Source organism: Tachyglossus aculeatus, chromosome 1 (genome assembly GCF_015852505.1).
Source record: "Tachyglossus aculeatus isolate mTacAcu1 chromosome 1, mTacAcu1.pri, whole genome shotgun sequence".
Lineage (NCBI taxonomy): Eukaryota > Metazoa > Chordata > Mammalia > Monotremata > Tachyglossidae > Tachyglossus > Tachyglossus aculeatus.
In genome coordinates this window covers 12,344,263-12,369,511 of record NC_052066.1, presented here as the reverse complement: position 1 = coordinate 12,369,511, position 25,249 = coordinate 12,344,263, and the positions used below count along the sequence as shown (strand labels likewise).

The window sequence follows — 25,249 nt, the reverse complement described above, 5'->3', positions numbered from 1 at the left end:
CCACTAGGCCATGCTGCTTCCTTGTTCTGCTTCTAATCCCGGCTCTACCACATGTCTGCTGTGTAATCTTGGGCAAATCACTTCACTTCTCTGGGCCTCAGTTTCCCTCATCTGTAAAATGGGGACTAAGAGTGAGAGCCCCAGGTGGGACAGCCCTTTAGACTGTAAGCTCGTTGTGGACAGGGAATGTGTCTATTGTTGTACTGTACTCTCTCAAGCACGTAGTACAGTGCTCTGCACACTGTAAGCACTCACTAAATACAATCGAAAGAATAAATGAATGAGTGTCCAACCCAATTAAAATGTATCTACCCTAGCGTTTAGAACAGTGCTTGGCACATAGCGCTTAACGAGTACCCCAATTATTTTTTATCAACAAATACCATTGATCGATTGATTGACTGATTAACTCATCGCACCCCAGAGGGAAGAATCAACTGGAGGACTGTCTCACCCCTTCTTTTATCAGAAGTGGAAAATCCCCGAGAAAGGAAAAATGCGTGAACTGCAGGAGGTGCCCCTCAAGTGGGACGCGGAGAGTGCGCAATGGGCGTGTCTGTTGGGAAGCTCACGTTCAGGCCACGTGAGCGATCCACATCGTCACAGGCCTCCCTCCGGGAGTCGAACCGGGAGCACCAGGAGATCGTGTGGGTTCCCTGTGGGTTCCTCAGGATTGGGAATCGCGGCCTAAAGGCTCCGCCCGCCTCTGGGCCCCCTCCGGGGAAGGGGCCGGCGGGGAGCTGGCTTTTACAGCTTGGACCGTGAGAGCCAAGAAGCCTTCATCTTCTTCACGGTGCTGAGATCACCCGGCCCAACGGGCCAGTTGTCGTGATCTGTACGAGCCGAAAAGACAAGCGGAGGCAACCGTCACTCGATAATAACCGTCGTAATTATGGTATTAAGCGCTCACTGTATGCCGAGCACCATCCTAGGCACTGGGGTAGGTACGGTTTAATCAGGTTGGACACAGTCCATGTCCCACGTGGGGCTCACGCTCTTAATCCCCATTTTACAGATGAGGTAACTGAGGTCCAGTGAAGTGACCTGCCCAAGGTCACACGGCAGACATGTGGTGGAGCTGGGATTAGAACCCCGGCCCTTCTGACTCCCCAGGCCCCTTCTCTATTCCACTAAGCCACGTTACTTCTCTCCCTCAGCCCCACAGCACTTTAGGTACACGTCCGCCATCCGTTTCTATTAATACCCATCTCCCCGCCCAAGCGCTTAGTACAGTGCTCTGCACACAATAAGCGCTCAATAAATATGATTGAATGAATGAATGAATGGACTGTGAGCTCACTGTGGGCTGGGAACACAGCTACCAGCTCTTTTGGAATGGATTCTCCCAAGCGTCCCAAACACACGGAAAGTGTGCAATAAATACCATTACAGCCCTTAACTCTATACCTGTAATTCATTTATTCATATTAATGTGCATCTCCCCCTCTAGACTGTAAGCTCATTGTGGGCAGGGAATATGCCTGTTATGTTGTACTCTCCTAAGCATTTAGTACAGTGCTCTCCGTACAGTTAGCGCTCAATAGATGTGACTGACTGACTGAATTGACTGATTAAAAGCACATCTCCAAGAGATCTTCCCCAACTGAGACCTCATTTCCTTTTCTCCCACTCCCTTCTGGGTCTTTCTTGCACTTTGATTTGCACCCTACCTCAGCCCCACAGCACTTAGGTGTATATCCACAATTAATTTATTTATATCAATGTCTCTCTCCCCCTCTAGACTGTAACAATAATAATAATAATAATGGCATTTATTAAGCGCTTACTATGTGCAAAGCACTGTTCTAAGCACTGGGGAGGTTACAAGGTGATCAGGTTGTCCCGTTTGAGGCTCATAATATTAATCCCCATTTTACAGATGAGGTAACTGAGGCACAGAGAAGTTAAGTGACTTGCCCAAAGTCACACAGCTGACAATTGGTGGAGCCGGGATTTGAACCCATGACCTCGGACTCCAAAGCCCAGGCTCTTTCCACTGAGCCACGCTGCTTGTGGGTAGGGAATGTGTCTATCAAGTCTGTTGTATTTTACTCTCCCAAGCGCTCAGTGCTGTGCTCTGCACAAAGTGAGCGCTCGATAAAAGACACTGAATTGAAAAAAGCTGCTCGTCTGTACTAAGGGGGTTGGGAGAATACAATATAATAGTAAAAGGACACACTCCCTGCCCACAGCGAGCTTGCAGTCTAGAGGGGGGAGACAGACAATGTAAATAAATAAAATGACAGCTATGGACATCAGTGGTGTGGGGCTGGGAAGGGGGAAATACAAAGGCAGCAGGTCAGGGTGATGTAGAAGGGAGTGGGAGAAGGGGAAAGGAAGGGCTTAGGGAAGGCCTCTTGGAGGAGATGGGCCTTCAGTAAGGCTTTGACAATCGACAATTTGACACTAAGGCAATTATTATTATTAGAAATATCTCCAGGGTAAGGAATATTAGGGATTTTTTTTTTGCCCCCTCACCTGGTATTTCCCACCAACGTGTGTACAGGCTACTTCCTCCATCCACATTTATCGTCTGTCCACTAATATAGGAAGCAGCAGGAGACAGGAGGAAACACACCAGAGGAGAAACCTAAGGAAACAGAAGCAACGGTTTTAGTAAGCGCCAAGAAGAGCGAGGATCGGGTTTGTGATGGAAGTTTCTTCTGTAGACTTTAAGCTCCTTGAGGGCAGGGATTGTACAAATGCTTAGTACAGTGCTCTGCACAAAGTGCTCGATAAATACCACTGACTGATTGAAGAGATCTGTTCTCCCTCCTACTTAGACTGCGAATCTCATGTGGGACAGGGTCTGTGTCCTAGCTGATTAGCTCGTATCTACCGCAGCTCTTAGAATTGTGCTTGACACTTAGTGAGTGCTTCACAAACACCATAATAATAATGGTAATAATCTATAGAAGATAACCAAGTTATCTTTAAGGCCTCATTTCCTCTTTCCCACTCCCTTCTGTATCATCCTCATTTGGCATGTAGTAAGTGCTTAACAAATACCATTAAAAAAAAAGTAACAGGGATCATGGAAGGATAGTAAAGAGAGAGAAGCACATCTAGTAATAATAATAATAATAACAATAATAATTATGGTATTTAAGTGCTTACTATAATAATAATACTGATGGTATTTGTTAAGCGCTCACTATGTGCCAGGCACCGCTCTAAGTGCTAGCGTAGATACAAGGTGATCAGGTTGTCCCACATGGGGCTCATGGTCTTCATCCCCATTTTACAGATGAGGTAACTGAGGCACAGAGAAGTTAAGGTCTTGCCCAAAGTCACACAGCTGACAAGTGGTGGAGCCGGGATCAGAACCCACGACCTCTGACTCCCGAGCCCATGCTTTTTCCATTCATTCATTCATTCAATCGTATTTATTGAGCACTTACTGTGTGCAGAGCACTGTAATAAGTGCTTGGGAAGTACAACTCGGCAACATATAGAGACGGTCCCTACCCAACAATGGGCTCACAGTCTAGAAGGGGGAGACAGACAACAAAACAAGTAGACAGGTGTCAACACCATCAGAATAAACAGAATTATAGCTATATACACATCATTAATAAAATAGAGTAATAAATACGTACAAGTATACACAAGTGCTGTGGGGAGGGGAAGGAGGTAGGGCAGAGGGAGGGAGTGGGGGCAATAGGGAGGGGAAGGAGAGCAGAAGAAAAGGGGGCTTTAGTCTGGGAAGGCCTCCTGGAGGAGGTGAGCCATCAGTAGGGCTTTGAAGAGGGGAAGTGTGCTAGTTTGGTGGATCTGAGGAGGGAGGGCATTCCAGGCCAGAGGTAGGACATGGGCCAGGGGCTGATGGCGGGACAGGCAAGAATGAGGCCCTGTGAGGAGGTGAGCGGCATCAGAGGAGCGGAGTGTGCGGGCTGGGATGGAGAAGGAGAGAAGGGAGGGGAGGTAGGAGGGGGCGAGGGGATGGACAGCTTTAAAGCCAATAGTGAGGAGTTTTTGCTTGATACGAAAGTTAATAGGCAACCACTGGAGATTTTTGAGGGGAGTGACATGCCCAGCGCATTTCTGGGATTCGCCCCTTCCTCTCTATCCAAACCACTGTCTTGCTGGTTCAATCTCTCATCCTATCCCGACTGGATTACTGCATCGGCCTCCTCTCTGATCTCCCATCCTCCTGTCTCCCCCAACTTCAGTCTATACTTCACCCTGCTGCCCGGATCATCTTTGTGCAGAAAGGCTCTGGGCATGTTACCCCCCTCCTCAAAAATCTCCAGTGGCTACCAGTCCACCTACGCATCAGGCAGAAACTCCTCACCCTGGGCTTCAAGGCTGTCCATCCCCTCGCCCCCTCCTACCTCACCTCCCTTCTCTCCTTCTCCAGCCCAGCCCGCACCCTCCGCTCCTCTGCCGCTAACCTCCTCACTGGGCCTCGTTCTCGCCTGTCCCACCGTCGACCCCCGGCCCACGTCATCCCCCGGGCCTGGAGTGCCCTCCCTCTGCACATCTGCCAAAGTAGCTCTCTTCCTTCCTTCAAAGCCCTACTGAGAGCTCACCTCCTCCAGGAGGCCTTCCCAGACTGAGCCCCCTTTTTCCTCTCCCCCTCCCCATCCCCCTGCCCTACCTCCTTCCCCTCCCCACAGCACCTGTATATGTTTGTACAGATTACTCTATTTTACTTGTATATATTTACTATTTATTTTGTCAATGATGTGTTTCTAGCTTTATTTCTATTGATTCTGATGACTTGATACCTGACCACATGTTTTGTTTTGTTGTCTGTCTCCCCCTTCTAGACTGTGAGCCCGTTGTTGGGTAGGGACCATCTCTATATGTAGCCGACTTGTACTTCCCAAGCGCTTAGTCCAGTGCTCTGCACACAGTAAGCGCTCAATAAATATGATTGAATGAATTTCTGTACAAAGATAATCCAGGCAGCGGAGTGAAGAATAGACTGAAGCGGGGAGAGACAGGAGGATGGGAGATCAGAGAGGAGGCTGATGCAGTCATCCAGTTGGGATAGGATGAGAGACTGAACCAATAAGGTAGCGGTTTGGATGGAGAGGAAAGGGCGGATCTTGGCAATGTTGTGAAGGTGACACCGGCAGGTTTTGATAACGGATTGGATGTGTGGGGCCACGCTGGGTTTGGAAACAATCCCTTTCCCACGTGGGGCTCACTCTCTGTCCCCATTTTCCAGATGAGGTAACTGAGGCACAGAGAAGCAAAGTGATTTGCCAAAGGTCACATAGCAGACAAGTGGCAGAGTCAGAATTAGAACCCATGACCTTCTGACTCCCAGGTCCGGTCTCTAGCCACTAAGCCATGCTGCCCCTTTGTCCCAACTCTTGCCATTATAAGGGAGGCTCTTTTTTTTAATAAAATAGTATCTGTTAATCAATCAATCAATCGTATTTATTGAGTGCTTACTGTGTGCAGAGCACTGTACTAAGCACTTGGGAAGTGCAAGTTGGCAACATATAGAGACAGTCCCTACCCGACAGTGGAAGTGATTACTAGGTGCCAAACACTATCCTAAGCACTGGGGTAGATACAAGCTAATCAGATTAGACACAGTCCATGGGGCTCACAGTCTTAATCCCCAAGAACAGTGCTTTGCACATAGCGCTTAATAAATGCCATTATCATTATTATTATTATTATTTCACAGATGAGGTCACTGACCGAAGGGAAGAGACTTACCCAAGGTCACCCGGCCTACAAGTGGCAGAGCTGGGATTAGAACCGGGATGTGACGCAGCATGGCCTAGCGGATAGAGGATGGACCTGGAAATCAGATGAACCTGGGTTCTAACTGTGACTCCGCTTCCTGTCTGCTGTGTGAGCTTGGGCAAGTCACTTCACTTCTCTGGGCCTCAGTTACCTCATCTGTGAAATGGGCATTAAGACTGCAAGCCCCATACAGGACAAGGATTGTGTAGAACCTGATAAGATGATAACTTGTATATGCCTGGCACATAGTAAGTACTTAATAATAATAATAATTGGCATTTGTTAAGCGCTTACTGTGTGCAAAGCACTGTTCTAAGCGCTGGGGAGGGTACAGGGTGATCAGGTTGTCCCATGTGGGGCTCACAGTCTTAATCCCCATTTTACAGATGAGGTAACTGAGGCCCAGAGAAGTTAAGTGACTTGCTCAAGATCACACAGCAGACATGTGGTGGAGTCAGGATTCGAACCCATGACCTAAAAAGACAGACCAAAAAAAAAAACCCCAGGTCCTTCTGATTCCTGGGCCCAGGCTCTATCCACTAGGCTACACTGCTCCTTAGGTACTTAACTTGGAGTGCATGAGTTGAGAATAAAGGATGGGTGGAAGGAGAGAGACACACACACACACACACACACACACAGAGAGACAGAGAGAGAGAGAAAGACAGAGAGTTTGATTTAGTTTTCTGCACAAAATCCCCCTTTTGCAGATGAGGGAACTGAGGCCCAGAGAAGTGAAGTGACTGGCCCAAGGTCACACAGCAGACAAGTGGCAGAGCTGGGATTAGAACCTGGGCCCTCTAGACTGTAAGATCGTTGTGAGAAGAGAATGTGTCTGTTATATTGTTGTGTTGTCCTCTCCCAGGCGCTTAGTACAGTGCCCTTCCCAAAGTAAGCACTCAATAAACACAAATTGATAAGGTCCTCTGGTTCTCAGGTCCAGGCTCTTTCTGCTCTGTCCTCACTTCAAGATGGAAGAGTAACTGGCACAATCATTCATTCAATCAATTGTATTTATTAAGCATTGACTGTACTAAGCGCCCTCATGAGTGATCCTAAATTAGAATTACCTCTTCAGGAACTCCTAATCTTTTGGCTGGGCAGTTCAAAGAACTCCTTCCAAACATTTCTTTTCCTATTTCTTTATAGTTGTCCATGGCGGTCTGAGAAAAAATCGCTCCCTGGATTTGAAAACAAATATCATCAGAACAAAGAAAATTGAACCAAAGTACAGTTATCGCCAATTGGAACAGCATCACATTCCAGACGCCCTCAGAAAACTGTTTACACACAGCCACATAAGGTTGACACCAGTTCACATCCACACAAGTACGGTATTGAGAAACCATCCAGAGATGGTCTTGAGGTCAATTTTAATGGCCCACCACAGAATTTTATGGTTATGGTTATAAAAAGGGCATTAGAATGACTACACTATGAAGGGGAGGAATACGGCCGGAGAAGGTGTTCAGGGGTCCAGGGGGTCGAGGGGAAGAAGGATGAATTTGGGAAAGAAAATAAGCAGGAGGAAAAATGTTCAGTGACATTACTCAGTTTACCCGTGTATTTGCCCTACTTTCTTTGCATAATTCTTGCAACATTAAAAAAATGCTGGAGGTTATTAATAATAATAATAATAATGGCATTTATTAAGCACTTACTATGTGCAAAGCACTTTTCTAAGCGCTGGGAAGGTTACAAGGTGATCAGGTTGTCCCATGGGGGGCTCACAGTCTTCATCCCCATCTGATAGATGAGGGAACTGAGGCTCAGAGAGGTTAAGTGATTTGCCCGAAGTCACACAGCTGACTCCAAAGCCCGGGCTCTTTGGACTGAGCCACGCTGCTTCTCTAATTATTATAATAATAATTATGGCATTTGTTAAGCGCTTACTGTGTGTCAGGCACTGTCCTAAGCACTGGGGTGGATACCAATAAATCAGGTTGGACACAGTCCCTTGTCCCATGTGGGGCTCATTTTACAGATGAGGTAACTGAGGCCCAGAGAAGTTAAAAGTGACTCGCCCAAGGTCACAGCAGGCAAGTGGCAGAGCCAGCATTAGACTGTGAGCCCATTGTTGGGTAGGGACTGTCTCTATATGTTGCCAACTTGTACTTCCCAAGCGCTTAATACAGTGCTCTGCACACAATAAACGCTCAATAAATACGATTGATGATGATGACCATCTGACTCCCAAGCCCAGGCTCTAGCTACTATGCCATGCTGCTTCCCTTATTACACAGCTAAGCAGCGTGGCTCAGTGGAAAGAGCACAGGCTTTGGAGTCAGAGGTCATGGGTTCAAATCCCGGCTCCACCAATTGTCAGCTGTGTGACTTTGGGCAAGTCACTTCACTGGGCCTCAGTTACCTCATCTGCAAAAATGGGGATTGAGATTGTGAGCCCCCGGTGGCACAACCTGATCACCTTGTAACCTCCCCAGCGCTTAGAACAGTGCTTTGCACATAGTAAGCACTTAATAAATGCCATTATTATTAGTAGTAGTGGTAGAAAAATCAAGTCTAGAAATAGATGGAAGAGATAAAATGGGAAAAAGAGAAGCAAGAGCAAGCTGAGAGGGCGCTTGAGACTGTGTCTCTCACGCTTCACTCTCCCCAGGGCTACATACGAAAGGCAGCCGATAAGTTAATTCCTCCCCTCCCTTCTCGCTCTTCAGCTCCTTCTCTTCTCCGGCTTCCTGCCCAACAGCGGGCTCACAGTCTAGAAGTGGGGAGATAGACAACAAAACAAGTAGACAGGCAACAACAGCATCAATACAAAACAGAATTATACATGTATACACATCATTAATAAAATAGAACAATAAGTATGCACATATATACACAAGTGCCGTGGGGCAGGGAGGGGGGTAGAGCAGAGGGAGGGAGTTGGGGTGGTGGGGAGGGGAAGAGGAGGGACAGTAAACCATCTTTTGTTTCCTCCACGAAAACTGGGGTGGGGCAATTATGCGGTGGAGGCAGCAGAAACCGTCATTCTCTTTGAGACTCTCTAGTGGGGGGTAGTTGCATACAGTTGCAATGGAATAAGTGGGGAAAGGATTAACATTTGCACCATCTCAGTCCTAAAAGCCTCTTAAGGCAGGCTGGAAGACCATAGCTCCTGAGAAAAATGACCAGCAGTCATCTGAATGACAGCACCCTGGGAGTTTCGAGGGAAAGCAGGCCAATTTTAAGACGATTGTTCCGGATATTTCCGATATACCCACGACCAGTTACCTACAGGTGCCACACAATTGATCCTCACTCCGCTGGAGGCCCATTCCAAGGCCAAGGTCTTGGTCATGTTGGCCACGCCCGCCCTTGCTGCTCCAGAATGCCTTGCAGGGACAAAATAAAAGGTGCAAGTGGCTTAGTCGGAGAGTTTGACTTCACGCCCAACACTGCAGGACCAGCGCTTAGTATAGTGCTTGGCACATATTGAGCGCTTAGTACAATCACTCATCCTATCCTGACTGGATTACTTCATCAGCATCCTTTCTGATCTCCCAACCTCCTGTCTCTCCCCACTTCAGTCCATATTTCTAGACTGTGAGCCCACTGTTGGGTAGGGACCGTTTCTATATGTTGCCAACTTGTACTTCCCAAGCACTTAGTCCGGTGCTCTGCACACAGTAAGCGCTCAATAAATACGATTGAATGAATACTTCGCTCTGCTGCCCGGATTATCTTTCTACGGAAATGCTCTGAGCATGTCACTCCCCTCCTCAAAAATCTCCAGTGGCTGCCTGTCAACCTTCGTATGAAACAAAAGCTCCTCACTATTGGCTTCAGAGCTGTCCACCATCTCGTCCCCTCCTCCCTCCCCTCCCTTCTGTCCTTCTCCAACCCAGCCCGCACCCTCCGCTCCTCTGGTGCCGCTCATCTCCTCACTGGGCCTCGTTCTCGCCTGTCCCACCGTCGACCCCCAGCCCACGTCCTACCTCTTGCCTGGAATGCCCTCCCTCCTCACATCCACCAAACTAGCACACTTCCCCCCTTCAAAGCCCTACTGATGGCTCACCTCCTCCAGAAGGCCTTCCCAGACTAAAGCCCCCTTTCCTTCTGCTCTCCTTCCCCTCCCCATTGCCCCCACTCCCTCCCTCTGCTCTACCTCCTCCCCCACGGCACTTGTGAATATATGTACATATTTATAATTCTATTTATTGATATTAATGATGTGTATATATCTATAATTCTACTTATTTTGATGCAATTGATGCCTGTTTACTTGTTTTGATGCCTGTCTCCTCCCTTCTAGACTGTGAGCCCATTGTCGCTATTTGTCGCTGAACTGTACTTTCCAAGAATTTAGTACGGTTCAGAAGGAGCAGTGTGGCTCAGTGGAAAGAGCACGGGCTTGGGAGTCAGAGGTCATGGGTTCAAATCCAGCCCCTGCCATTTGTCAGCTGTGTGACTTTGGGCAAGTCACTTAACTTCTCTGGGTCTCAGTGACCTCATCTGTAAAATGGATTAAGACTGTGAGCCCCACGTGGGACAATCTGATCACCTTGTACCCTCCCCAGCGCTTGGAACAGTGCTTTGCACATAGTAAGCGCTTAACAAATGCCATTATTATTATTATTATTATTATTATTACAGTGCTCTGCAAACAGTAAGTGTTAACTCCCTCCTCAGGCCCCCTGTTCCTTCCCCTTCTCCATCCCTCACCCCCAACGATCTGGCCTCCTACTTCATTAGTAAAATTAACACCATCAGGTCTGAGCTCCCCCAAATCACCCCTCCCCCTTCTCCATCCCCTCAGCTCTCAACCCTCTCCACTACTCTCCCATCCTTCTCAGCAGTATCTTCAGATCTCCTCCCTCCTTTCCAGTGCCACCCCATCCACCTGTGCTTCAGGCCCCATTCCCTCTCATCTTATGAAAACTCTCGCCTCTTCCCTCCTCAACTTCCATCTTCAACCGCTCACTCTCCACTAGTTCCTTCCCCTCTGCCTTCAAACATGTCCACGTTTACCACACAGAAGGAGGCAATGGTAAACCACTTCCAGAGTTTGACCAAGAAAACTCTGTGGCTCCACTACCAGAATGATGGCAGATGGAGGTGGGGCCTTCTGGGAGAGATGTGTCCATGGTGACGCCACAGGTCGGCAACGACTCGAGGGCATAAAACACGACACTCCTCTAGACTGTAAGTTCCTTTGTGTAGGGAATGTTTCTACCAACTCTGCCCTCTCCCAAACACTTGAGTGCTCTGCACAGAGTAAGCACTCAACAAATAGGATTGAGTGACTTCACCCCAGGTGCTTGGCCTTCTTTCCTGTCTCACAAGCCCGGAACCTAGGCGTTGTCCTTGACTCCTCTCTCATTCAACCCACATATTCAATCCATCACTAAATCCTGGTGGTTCAACCTTCACCACATCGCTGAAATCTGTCCCTTCCTCTCCATCCAAACAGCTACCGCGTTAATCCTCGCACTTATCCTACCCCACTTTATCAGCTCCTTGCTGACCTTCCTGCCTCCTGTCTCTCCCCACTCCAGTCCATCCTTCACTCTGCTAAAAGGATCATTTTCCTACAAAGATGTTCAGTCCATGTTTCCCCACTCCTCAAGAACCTCCAAAGGTTGCCCATCCACCTCCACATCAAACAGAAACTCCTCACCGTCGGCTTCAGAGAAGCCGCATGGCTCAGTGGAAAGAGCCCGGGCTTGGGAGTCAGAGGTCATGGGTTCTAATCCCAGCCCCACCACTTGTTAGCTCTGTGACTTTGGGCAAGTCACTTAACTTCTCTGGGCCTCAGTGCCCTCACCTGTAAAATGGGGATTAGCCCCACATGGGACAACCTGATTCCCTTAATTTCCCCCAGCACGTGGAACAGTGCTTTGCACACAGTAAGCGCTTACCAAATACCACTATTATTATTATTATTCAAAGCCCTCAATCCCCTTGCCCCCTCCTACCTCACCTCTCTTCTCTCCTACTCTGACCCAGCCTGTATGCTCCTGCTCCTCTAATGCCTACCCTATCACTGTACCTCAATCTTGCCGACCTCACCACCGACCTGTCGCCCACATCCTGCCTCTGGCCTGGAATGCCCTTCATTGTCATAGCTGACAGACAATTCATCTCCCCTATTCAAAGTCTTATTGAAGGCCCATCTACTCCAAGAGGCCTTCCCTGGCTAAGCTCTCTTTTCCTTTTCTCCCACTTTCTTCTGCATTGCCCTGACTTGCTCCCTTTATTCCCCCCCCATACTGTCCCAGCCCCACACCACTTATGTCCAGATCCATAATTTATTTATTTATAATCAATGTCCGTCTCTTCCTCTAGACTGTAAGCTCATTATGGGCCGGGAATGTATTTGTTATATTATACTGTCCTCTCCCAAGCACTCAGTACAGTGTTCTACACATGGTAAGCGCTCAAGAAATATGATTAATGGATTTAGAAGTGAAGTGGACTCGCCCAAGGTCACACAGCAGACAAGTGGCAGAGCCGGAATTTGAATCCAAGTCCTTCTGACCGCCAGGCCCGGGCTCTATCCACTAGGCCACCCTGCTTCTCTACACACTTACACACTCTTAGGATTCAAACGCTTTCCTTTCCGCATAATCATCTTACCCCTCTCTTCTGCCTTCTCTCTCCCTAATTCTGTGTCCATCTCCTCAACTGGTTGAAGCTCCTCAAGGGCAGGGATCAATCTGAGCTGCATGGAGTGGAAACTCCACTGTTCCCGCTTTGTCTGTCCTCCTTATTTTTTTTTAAATGGAATTTGAGAAGCACTTTCTGCATGTTCAGCACTGTTCCAACTGCTGGGGTAGATACAAGTTTCTCTGTTGGACACCGTCCCTGTCCCACGTGGGGCTCACAGTCCAGGTTGGAGGGAGAAAGATAGAATTCCATTTTCCACAGAAGGTAACTGAGGCTCTGAAAATAATAATAATAGTAATGAAAGGGAGTACCCAGAGGTGTGCAGATTATCCCAGTACAGCCTCATACCTAGCCCTGTGCTTAAAAGAATGCTTGGCAGAAACGTTTCGTTAATCAATAATAATAATAATGATAATAATTATGGTATTTGTTTAGCGCTTACTATGTGCCAGACACTGTTCTATGCACTGGGGTAGATTCAAGGTCATCAGGTTGTCCCGTGTGGGGCTCACAGTCTTAATCCCCATTTTACAGTTGAGGTCGCTGAGGCCCAGAGAAGTGAAGTGACTTGCCCAAGGTCACACAGCTGACAAGTGGCAGAGCCAGAATTAGAACCCACGACCTCTGACTCCCAAGCCCGTGCTTTTTCCACTAAGTCATGCTGCTTCTCTAATGTCTGCCTCCCCCTCTAGGATCTAGGCTCCTTGTGGGCAAGGACCATGTCAACTGATTGGGTTATATTGCACTCTCCCAGGAGCTTAGTACAGTGCTCTGCCCGCAGTAGGCTCTCGGTAAATAAATACAATTGGTTCAGTGAGCTCACAGAGGCGGCTGCTAAGCTATTATGCAACAGGCCAGGATGACAGGTCACCTGGGGTCAAGAAGAGCCAGGCTAAATAAAGATTAACAGCAGTTGGACATTTCCCCCAGAGTACATCCAAGTGAAACAAAATCCAAGGCTAGAGTGATTCATGTCTGTCCCCGTTGTGGACTCTAAGCTCCTTCATTCATTCATTTGCTCAACTGTATTTATTAAGCGCTTACTGTGTGCAGAGCATTGTACTAAGCGCTTGGGAGAGGATAATACAACAATAACCAGACACAATCGCTGCCCACAACGAGCTGACAATGAGAAGCAGCGTGGCTCAGTGGAAAGAGCATGGGATTTGGAGTCAGAGGTCATGGTTAAAATTCCAGCTCCGCCAATTGTCAGCTTTGACTGTCAGTGGCTTTGGGCAAGTCAATTAACTTCTCTGGGCTTCAGTTACCTCATCTGTAAAATGGGGATTAGGACTGTGAGCCCCCCCGTGGGACAACCTGATCACCTTGTAACCTCCCCAGCGCTTAGAACAGTGCTTTGCACATAGTAAGCACTTAATAAATGTCATTATTATTATTATTATTATTAAAGGGGGAGACGGACATCACAAGGACCGTGCCTTGGCCTAGTGGATTAGAGGCCGGACCTGGGAGTCAGAAGGACCCGGGTTCAAATCCCGGCTCTGCCACTTGCCTGCTGTGTGACCTTGGGCAGGTGACTTCACTTCTCTGAGCCTCAGTTACCTCATACATAAAACAGGGGTTGAGACTGTGAGCCCTACGTGGGACAGGGCCTGGGTCCAACCTAGTAATAATTGAGGTATTTGTTGAGCACTTACTATGTACCAGACACTGGAATAAGTGCTGGGGTAGATACAAGCAATCAATCTGATAACCTTATAATGATAATAATAATAATGATGGGATTTGTTAAGCACTTACTATGTGCTGAGCACTGTTCTAAGCACTGGGATAGATACAAGGTAATCAGGTTGTCCCATGTGGGGCTCACAGTCTTAATCCCCATTTTCCAGATAAGGTAACTGAGGCCCAGAGAAGTCAAGTGACTTGCCCAAATTCACACAGCTGATCAGTGGAAGAGCCGGGATCAGAACCCATTACCTCTGACTCTTTCCCTTAGGCCACTAAGCCACACTGCTATATCTACCCCGGAGCTTAGAGCAGTGCTTAACAAATAGTAAGTGCTTAACACATACCGTGGTTATTATTAGTTTGTTTCTCCCCCAGCACTTAGTATAGTACCTGGAACATAGTGAGCACTTAACAAATACCACAATTGCAGTTTGCTTATTTCTACAGTATCGTTTGGCCCTCACCCAATCCTTCTGCTCCCTCCTCAAGGGCTTCTGGGGCTCATTTCCCTTTTCCACCTCTGCAGAAACAGGACCTGTCGCCCCACCCTCAAAATTCCCCTCTAAAAACTAAGCAAAAGAGAAGTCTCACACGGCGCCAGGAAATCCATTCTGCAACATGACGATAATGTTGACGATAGACCCTCCGTGATCCTTCATCCAGGAGTTGTAAACTGCTCGAGGGGAGGAAAGGAGACGAAAATGAGCCATTTTTAAAATGAAGACTCGATAGCCAATGGGGAATTCCACCCTAATCCTGGAAAGGGAGGATCTTTCCCACTTGCCGCTTGGATGAGAAGGTAAGCAAGTGGTTTCTTCATCCTCTAGTGCAAGCAGATAGTCTCCCTATAGACTATCAGCTCGTTGTGGGAGGGGAACGTAACTATCAACTCTGTTCTACTGGACTCTCCCAAGGACTCAGTACAGTGCTCTGCATGCAGTAAGCGCTCAATAAATACAACTGATTAATTGATTGACTGATTACCAGATGCCCCGGCTTTCAGGGTGGGTATACACTGTAGAATAAAGCAAACCAGAAAAGTCATATGGTGCCTCTGTCCTTAAAGACACAGAGAATGACACCGATCTGTCATGGGTGGCTGGGGCGAATTTCTGGCCTGACCTCCAGTCAATCAATCAATCAATCATATTTATTGAGCACTTACTGTGTGCAGAGCACTGTACTAAGCGCTTGGGAAGTACAAGTTGGCAACATATAGAGACAGTCCCTACCCAACAGTGGGCTCAGTCTAAAAGAGTGGGCTCAGTTTAAAAGTCAGAAGTCATCATAATCCTTCTGGAACTCATCCAGTGTTTACCCTGTGCTAAGCACTGTCCTATGTACCTGGGAGGATACAGGACAATTGGGTTGGATCCAGTCTAGACGGTGAGCTTGTTGTAGGCAGGGAAAGTGCCTGGCTGTTGTTGGATTGCCTCTCCCAAGCGCTCAGTACAGTACTTTGCATGCAGTAAGTGCTCAGTAAATACGATTGAATGGATAAATGAATGAATACGGTCCCTGCCCCACATGGGGCTCACAGTCTAAGTAGGACGGAGTAGAGGTGATAATAATAAAACAAATGATCGCATTTGTTAAGCACTTACTATGTGCCACTCATCGTTCTAAGCACTGGGGTGGACGCGTGGTAATCAGGTTGGACACGGTCCCAGTCCTACACTGGGCTCACAATCTCCATCCCCATTTTCCAGATGAGGAACTGAGGCCCAGAGAAGTCATGTGACTTGTCCAAAGTCACCCAGAATCGATGTAGTGGGTCTGGGATGAGAAGCCAGTTCGGTTTCAAGGCTGTCCATCCCCTCGCCCTCTCCTACCTCACCTCCCTTCTCTCCTTCTCCAGCCCAGCCCGCACCTTCCGCTCCTCTGCCACTAATCTCCTCACCGTACCTCGTTCTCGCCCGTCCCACCGTCGACCCCCGGCCCACGTCATCCCCCTGGCCCGGAATGCCCTCCCTCCGCACATCCGCCAAGCTAGCTCTCTTCCTCCCTTCAAGGCCCTATTGAGAGCTCATCTCCTCCAGGAGGCCTTCCCAGACTGGGCCCCCTCCTTCCTCTCCCCTTCCTCCCCCCCCCCCCCCCGCCTTACCTCCTTCCCTTCCCCACAGCACCTGTATATATGTATATATGTTTGTACGTATTTATTACTCTATTTTATTTGTACATATTTATTCTATTTATTTTATTTTGTTAATATGTTTTGTTTTGTTGTCTGTCTCTCCCTTCTAGACTGTGAGCCCGCTCTTGGGTAGGGACCGTCTCTATCTGTTGTCAACTTGTACTTCCCAAGCGCTTAGTCCAGTGCTCTGTACACAGTAGGTGCTCAATAAATACGATTGAATGAATGAATGAAAGCCAAGCCCGGGCTCTCTCCACCGGGCCCCGCCGCTTCTCCGCCTGCTACCTGCTTTGCAGAGGTAGAAGGTCCCAGTGAGGTTGGTTTCGATGACCGCGTGCCAACCCTTGGCAGTGATGCTGTTGGCGGGACTGAGGAACTGGCCGCCTCCATTGTTCACCAGGAAGTTGATCTTGCCATGGAGGTCGAGTGTCGTTTGGACCAGAGCGTTCACCTGCACCGAAGACAAAATGGTGGTCTGGGGTTTGGCTTCGGGTTTTTTTACGGTTTAGTTAAATGCTTAGAGAAGCAGTGTGGTCTAACTGGAAAGAGTGTGGGCCTGGGTGTCAGAGAGACCCGGGTTCTAATCCCGGCTCTTCCGCTTGTCTGCTGGATGACCTTGGGAGCGTCACTTCACTTCTCTGGGCCTCGGTTACCTCATCTGAACAATGGGGCTTAAGACTGTGAGCCCCCGTATGAGACAGGGACTGTGTGCAACCCGATCTGCTAGTATCCACCCCGGCACTTAGTACAGCGCCTAGGACAGAGTAAGTGCTCAAAAAATACCACAATTACTATTACTACTATTATTATTACTAATATTACTATTCTCTGTGCCTCAGTTACCTCACCTGTGAAATGGGGATTAAGGCCAGGTCTCCTGATTCTCAGCTCCGAGGTCTTTTCCCTTGGCTACACTCTATCCAACCTCTCAATGGATTAATACTAAGACCCAGGTCTGAACACACCCAAACAATTCCAATTTGGCTTCTTGAGGGCAGGGATCATTTCTGCCTATTCTTTCTTAATGAGCTTTAGCAGAAATACCGCTAAGAGGAAAGCAGGCCTTGGAAATTGACGTGAACAACCAATCAGTTTTCTCACCCGTTCTACAATATACACGATGTTAAAGCCAAACAGAAAATAAAACACTCTTCCTGGCTCGAGCAGAACAGTTGGACGAGGGCAGTGAAGGGGAAATAAACAAAATAGAAGCAGCATGGCCTAAACGATAGATCCCGGGCCTGAGAGTCAGAAGAGCCTGGGTTCCAATCCCGGCTCTGCCACTTGTTGGCTCGGTGACCTTGGGCAATCAACCAATCATATATATTGAACGCTTACTGCGTGCAGAATACTGTATTAAGCGCTTGAGATAGTACGAAACAGATTCCCTGCCCGCAATGATCTTACAGTCTAGAAGTGGAGACAGACATTAACAGAAATAAATAAATTGTGGATATGAAAATAAGCGTTGTGGGGCTGAGGAAGGGGTGAATACAGGGGGCAAATCCACGCGCAAGGGTGAAACAGAAGGGAGTGGGAGAAGAGGAAATGAGGGTTTAGTCAGAGAAGGCCTCTTGGAGGAGATGGGCCTTCAATAAGGCTTTGAAGGTGGAGAGAGTGGTCATCTGACAGATATGAAGGAGGGCCTCTAGGTCAGAGGCAGGATGCGGGCCAGGGGTAGGCAGTGAGATAGACGAGTAGATTGACATTAGAGGAGCAAAGGTGAAGAAAATTTAATTAACCCGATTTCCGGACTGGGCTGCGGTAGCTGAAACCCCAAGAAGCTGCCCCAGAAGTTCCAAACATATCTGGATCTGGCATCATAAGGAATTCTCAAATGGATCTTCCACAACTGTTTTCTTTGGGACTGCCAAGTGACTGCCCAGACCTATAAGGTGTAGCTCTCTATCCAGTCAATCCATGGTATTTATTGAGCACTTACTACGTGCAGGGCACTGTCCTAAGCGCTTGGGAGAGTATGACAACAGAGTTAGCAGACACATTCCCTGCCCACAACGAGCTTACAGTCTAGAGCGGGAGATGGACAGTACTATGAATAAATAATTTAGAATCTGTAATTTAAAGATATGCATATGAGTGTTTTGGGGATGGGGGTGGGGCAAGTATCAAATGCCCAAAGTTCACAGATTCAAGTGCAGAGATGACACAGAAGGGACAGGGAGCGAGGGAAAAGAGGGCTTAATTCAGGATTAAGATGCAGCCTTAACAATAATTAATAACTCATTAATGTGAAGACCTGCTCGTTGTGGGCAGGGATCGTTTCTACCAACTCCGTTATATTGTACTCTCCCAAGTGCTTAGTAATAATAATAATAATGATAGTATTTGTTAAGAGCTTACTATGTGCCAAGCACTGTTCTAAGCACTGATGATGATGACGATGGTATTTGTTAAGCCACGCACTGTTCTAAACACTGGGGGAGATATAAGGTTATCAGGTTGTCCCAGATGGGGCTCACAGTCTTCATCCCCATTTTACAGATGAGGTACCTGAGGCACAGGGAAATTAAGTGACCTGCCCAAAGTCACAAAGCTGACAAGTGGGAGAGCTGGGATTTGAACCTACTACCTCTGACTCCCAAAAGGAAAGCCAGTTTTTTCACCCGTTCTACAATATACATGATGTTAAAGCCAAACAGAAAATAAAAAACTCTTCCTGGCTCGAACAGAACAGTTGGACGGGGGCAGTGAAGGGGAAATAAACAAAATAGAAGCAGCATGGCCTAAAGGATAGAGACCGGGCCTGAGAGTCAGAAGGGCCTGGGTTCCAATCCCGCATCTGCCACTTGTTGGCTCGGTGACTTTGGGCAAGTCATTTCACTTCCTCTGTGCCTCAGTTACCCCTCTGGAAAATGGGGGTTAAGACTGTGAGCCCCCTGTGGGATGGAGACTATGTCCAATCTGATTAGCTTGTATCTACCGTAGCTCTTAGTATAGTGCTCGGCACGTAGTAAGCACCTAACGGATACCATAAAATAAAGGTTGTCTTTACCTCTTCTTCTTTGCGGATATTACACTGGACAGGGGTGACTCGGACCGAGCTGTCTGATGAGAGCTTCGAAGTCAGCTCTTCGGCGGCAGATTTGAGTCGGTCGAATTTACGAGAGGCGATGACGACATTACACCCTGACAGATAACAAGCCCGATTTCAATGTTAGCTCCTATTATATTTTATTTATGAGTACATTATACCCTGACAAGAGAAAAACAAAAACAGGTAAAACGAGCCCAATTTCAACATTAACCGCTTTTATATTTTATTTATGGACTATGATGTATCATCATCATCATCAATCGCATTTATTGAGCGCTTACTATGTGCAGAGCACTGTACTAAGCGCTTGGGAAGTACAAATTGGCAACATATAGAGACAGTCCCTACCCAACAGTGGGCTCACAGTCTAAAAGGGGGAGACAGAGAACAAAACCAAACATACTAACAAAATAAAATAAATAGAATAGATATGTACAAATAAAATAAATAAATAAATAAATAGAGTAATAAATATGTACAAACATATATACATATATACAGGTGCTGTGGGGAAGGGAAGGAGGTAAGATGGGGGGACGGAGAGGGGGACGAGGGGGAGAGGAAGGAAGGGGCTCAGTCTGGGAAGGCCTCCTGGAGGAGGTGAGCTCTCAGCAGGGCCTTGAAGGGAGGAAGAGAGCTAGCTTGGCGGGTGGGCAGAGGGAGGGCATTCCAGGCCCGGGGGGTATCCTTTTAACGCATCTGTAGCGGATGGAGAGAAGATTGAAATAGTTGACAAATTTCCCTCCTGGAATCAATAATCAATAATAAAGGAACTAGTAGTCAAGAAAGACACCGAAGATTGATGTTAGGAAGACTTACTATGAAGAGCCTGGAAAAAGTCATGAAATGTGCTGATGTAACAATTGCCACAAAAATACAAACTGGCAATTCTATGGTGTTTCCAGTCATGACGTATGGATCCGAAAACTGGACAGTGAAAAAACAGGATAGAGAGAGCATCGATGCTTCTGAAATGTGGTGTTGGAGAAGGCTTTTGCAAATACCACGGACTGCCCAAAAAACAAATGGATTTTGGAGCAAATTAAGCCAGAGTGGTCTTCGGAAGGCCAAATGATTTGACTTAGATAAGCATATTTTGGACACATCATCAGATGGATTAATTCTCTGGAGAAGACCCTAAGCTAGGAAAAGTCCAGGGAAAAGGTGGAAGAGGCAGATCGGCGGTTAAAGGCATAGAGACCGTAACAACGATAACGGAAGAACCGTCAGCAAGGTTACGACGGATTATGGAAGAAGACAGGACGTTCTCAAGAAAACAGATCCACAGAGCTGCTATGAATCGGAAACGACTCGACGGCATTTGATAATAAATGATAAAACCGTGGGGATCCTGCCCAGAAGAGAGACCATCCGGACTGTGAACTCCTTGTGCGCAAGGAATGTGTCTACCCAATCTGTTGTTGTGTACTCTCCCAAGTGCTTAGTGCAGTGCTCTGCACGCAGTAAGCGCTCAATACCACTGATTGACTGATGGACCCATTTGGCAAAAAAAAACAGTTTAAAAAGATCAAAAGAGTAATGGATTATTTTTTAAAAACATGAAAGATTTGTAATCATTAGGCCTCAACCAATATACAGAGAAGCAGCAAGGCGTAATGGATAGAGCACGGGCCTGGGAGTCCAAAGGTCTTGGGAGTCCAAAGGTCTGGGTTCTAATTCTGGCTCCTCTTTTTGTCTGCTGTGTGACTTTGGGCAAGTCACTTCCTTTCTCTGGGCCTCGGCTACCTTATCTGTAAAATGGGGACTGTGTCCATCCAACTGGCTTGTACCCAACCCCAGCGCTTAGTACAGTGCCTACACATAGTAAGTGCAGACAGATAACTGCTCACCCCCACTTCAAAGCCTTATTCAAGGCCCATCTCCTCCAGGAAGCCTTCCCTGACTGAGCCCTCCTCTTCTCTTCTCGCACTCCCTTCTGCGCCGCTCTGACTTGCTCCTTCATTCATCCTCTCTCCCTTCCCCACGACACATATGTATGTGTCTGTAAATACCTGTCATTTATGTATGTATGTCTGTATGTATTTATTTATATTAACGTCTGTCTCCCCTTCTAGACTATGAGCTTGCTGTGGGAAGGAATTGTGTTTGATGCTATACTGTACCCTCCCAAAGGCAACGTACAACGCTTTGCACACAGAAAGCACTCATTAAACTTAACAAATACCATAAATACAGTGCTGGCCTGTTTCGTCTGTGAGAGAACCCACAGATCAAGTCAAACACATTGCGGTGGACGGGGCCCGGGTCTGGGAGTTGGAGGACTTGGGTCCTAATCCTGACTCCGTCACTTGTCTGCTCTGTAACCTTGAGCAAGTCGCTTCACTTCCCTGGACTTGTTTCATTTGCAAACCTGAGGTTAAATCCTCCTCCTTCCTACTTAGATTGTTGTGCTCCTTGTGTGAGACTGTGGACAACCTGGATTACCTAGAGTCAACTCCATGGCTCTGTACGATGCCTGGCACAGAATAAGGGCTCAACAAGAACTACTAGAAACCAACAAAAAAAAAACCACCCACTGCACAAGCAGACCTGCTTCCCCGCAGAGGATTTTTTGTTTGTCTGAGGTGTTCAACCACTATTAGCTGAGCTCTGATAAGGCTATATTTTCCTACCTCTGACCCAACTGCTAATCGAACAAAATCCTTTCTTTCCTATGCCTTGAGTTTCCCAGATGATTATTCAAATACAAATCTCTCTGGACAAGTCAATTTATCAGTGGCATTACTGTACAGTTCTGTGTCGCAGGGCACTTGGAAGAGTACGATGCAGTTAGTAATAATAATTGAGGTATTTAAGCACTTACTATGTGACAGGGACTGTACTAAGCGCTGACAAGATCCCTTCCCTCAAAGAGCAGAGCACCTTACTGAGTGTGTGGGAGCTTCCCCCTCTAGACTGTAAGCTCATTGTGGGCAAGGAATGTGTCTGCTTATTGTTCTATTGTACTCTCCCAAATGCTTAATACAGTGTTCTGCACACAGAAAGTGCTCAATAAATATGACTGAATGAAGAGCACAATAGAGGTTAGTAGACACGATTCCTGCCCTCAAGGATTTTGCAGTCTAGTCTCTGAAGAGCACTGTACCCAGCGTTTGGGAGAGTCCAATAATAGTAATAATAATAATAATAATGGCATTTGTTAAGCACTTACTATGTGCAAAGCACTGTCCTAAGCACTGGAGGGGATACAAGGTAATCAGGTTGTCCCACATGGGGTTAACAGTCTTAATCCCCATTTTACAGATGAGGTCACTGAGGCACGGAGAAGTTAAGTGACTCGCCTGAAGTCACAAAGGTGACAAGTGGAGGACCCGGGATTAGAACCCACGACCTCTGACTCCCAAGCCGGGGCTCTTTCCACTGAGCCACACTGCTTCCATAGGGGCAGAGGATGTGACCCTGCACTCAAAGAGCAATAATAGAGCTGACAGTCTTGTGCGTGCAGAGCACTGTACTAAGCGCTGGGGAAGTGTACAGAAGATTTAGTAGACACGATCCCTGCCCTGAAAGAGTAGCCAGTCTCCCGTTCTCTCTCCCTCCCTCCAGGCTCGCATCGCCTCCTGCCTTCAGGACATCACATGGATGTCTGCCCGCCACCTAAAACTCAACCAAGACTGAGCTCCTTATCTTCCCTCCCAAACCCTGGTCTTTCCCGAACTTTTTTTATGGCATTTATTAAGCGCTTACTATATGCAAAGCACTGGTCTAAGCGCTGCCCCCATCACTGTGGATGGCACCACCAACATTCCCATCTCACAAATCCGCAACCTTGGTGTCATCCTTGACTCCGCTCTCTTGCTCACCCCACACATCCAATCCGTCACCAAAACCTGCTGGTCTCACCTCCACAACATCGCCGAAATCCGCCCTCTCCTCTCCATCCAAACCGCTACCTTGCTGGTTCAATCTCTCATCCTATCCCGACTGGATGACTGCATCAGCCTCCTCTCTGATCTCCCAAACTCCTGCCTCTCCCCACTTCACTCTGCTGCCCGGATTATCTTTCTACAGAAACGCTCTGGGCATGGCACCCCCCTCCTCAAAAATCTCCAGTGGTTGCCTATCAACCTCCGTATAAAGCAAAAACTCCTCATTATTGGCTTCAAAGCTGTCCATCCCCTTGCCCCCCGCACCTCACCCCCCTTCTCTCCTTCTCCAGCCCAGCCCACCCCCTCTGCTCCTCTGGTGCCGCTAACCTCCTCACTGGGCCTCATTTTTGCCTGTCCCGCCGTCAACCCCTGGCCCGCGTCCTCCCTCTGGTCTGGCATGCCCTCCCTCCTCACATCTGCCAAACAATCACACTCCCTCCCTTCAAAGCCCTGCTGAAGGCTCACCTCCTCCAAGAGGCCTTCCCAGGCTAAGCCCCCTTTTCCTCAGCTCCCCCCCCCCCGCGCCACCGCAACTCGCTCCCTTCGATCTTCCGCCCCCCCCCCCACCCCACAGCACTTTTGTATATATGTATATAGCTATAACTCTATTTATTGATATTGATGCCTGTTTACTTGTCCTGATGTCCGTCTCCCCTCCTCTAGACTGTGAGCCTGTTGTGGGCAGGGATTGTCTCTCTTTATTGCTGTATTTTACTTTCCAAGAGCTTAGTACATCGCTCCGCACACAGTACGTGCTCAATAAATATGATTGAATTGTATCTTTGGCAAGCGCTTAGTACAGGGCCAAGCACTTAGTACAGTGCTCTGCACACAGTAAGCGCTCAATAAATGCAACTGAATGAATGAATGAATTGAAATGCATTAAATCAGGGGTTATCAAAGAGCATTTGTGGCCAAACAAAAACACTCTGTTTGACACAAGCAGAACCAATGACCCCCCGGTTCTGGAGACCCCCTTTCTCTTCACATCTGACAGTCCAGTGCTCCCCACAACTTCAAAGCCTTTCTCCCCTAGTCAGTAAGGTCATTGTGGACAGGGACCGTGTCTACCAACTCTGTTGCACTGCACTCTCCCAAGTGCTTAGTACAGTTCTCTGCATACAGTAAGCGCTCAATAAATAGCAGTGATAATGCTGCAATCCCAGTTGATCTCTCTTCTTCCCAAGTTATAGTCTACAGAAGAGAAGCAGCATGGTATAGTGGTTAGAGCACGGGCTTGGGAGTAAGAAGGACCTGGCTTCGCCACTTGTCAGCTGGGTGACCTTGGGCACTTTGCTTCTCTGGGCCTCAGTTACCTCATCTATAAAATGGGGATTAAGACTGTGAGCCCCACGTGCGACAGAGACTGTGCCCAACCTGATTAGCTGGTATCCACCCCAGCGTTTAGTATAGTACCTGGCACATATTACTATGTTAAGCTTATGCGCTTAACAAATACCACGATTATCATTATTATATTCTCCTCCCCGCCCCCTAACCCTCCAGCCAGTTATTTCAGCACTTTGGGGGCAATTAGCCACTTGGGCACTCACAAAAAAAAAAGAAAAAAATGGTATTTGTTAAACTCTATGTGCCAAGCACTGTTCTAAGCACTGTGGTAGATACAAGGTAATCAGGTTGTCCCTCACAAAGCTCAGTCTTAATCCCCCCCAGCTCCTTCTTCTCCCCCTCAGTCCCCTCCCTACAGCACCTGTATATATGTATATATGTTTGTACGTATTTATTACTCTATTTATTTTGTTAATGTTTTGTTTTGTTGTCTGTCTCCCCCTTCTAGACTGTGAGCCCACTGTTGGGTAGGGACCGTCTCTATATGTTGACAACTTGTACTTCCCAAGCGCCTAGTACAGTGCTCTGCAAACAGTAAGTGCTCAATAAATACGACTGAATGAGTGAATGAATCCCCATTTTAGAGTTGAGGCAACTGAGGCCCAGAGAAGTTAAGTGGCTTGCCCAAAGTCACACAGCTGACAAGTGGTGGAGCAGGGATTAGAATCCACGACCTCTGACTCCCAAGCCTGTGCTCTTGCCACTAAGCCTCACTGCTCTTATTGAGCACTTACTATGTATAGAGCACTGTATCAAGCACTTGGGAGAGGACAGTATAATAAGAGTTCATCGGCACGATGAGAAAGCAGC

General features: G+C 47.6%; 1 protein-coding gene across 1 annotated transcript in view; it reads right to left on the bottom strand.

Annotated features, from left to right (window-relative positions):
• Positions 1–336: 336 nt before the first annotated feature.
• Positions 337–25,249, bottom strand: part of PECR (peroxisomal trans-2-enoyl-CoA reductase) — a 29,949-nt gene continuing 5,036 nt past the window's right edge. Inside the window, exons 2-8 of the mRNA XM_038750666.1 lie at positions 19,158–19,291; positions 16,430–16,595; positions 14,602–14,683; positions 8,948–9,044; positions 6,780–6,890; positions 2,479–2,590; positions 337–833 (exon numbers count right to left, since the gene is read on the bottom strand). Coding sequence (XP_038606594.1) covers positions 748–833; positions 2,479–2,590; positions 6,780–6,890; positions 8,948–9,044; positions 14,602–14,683; positions 16,430–16,595; positions 19,158–19,291 — 788 coding nt within the window. The 3' untranslated portion in view covers positions 337–747. The remainder of the gene's footprint in view (positions 834–2,478; positions 2,591–6,779; positions 6,891–8,947; positions 9,045–14,601; positions 14,684–16,429; positions 16,596–19,157; positions 19,292–25,249) is intronic.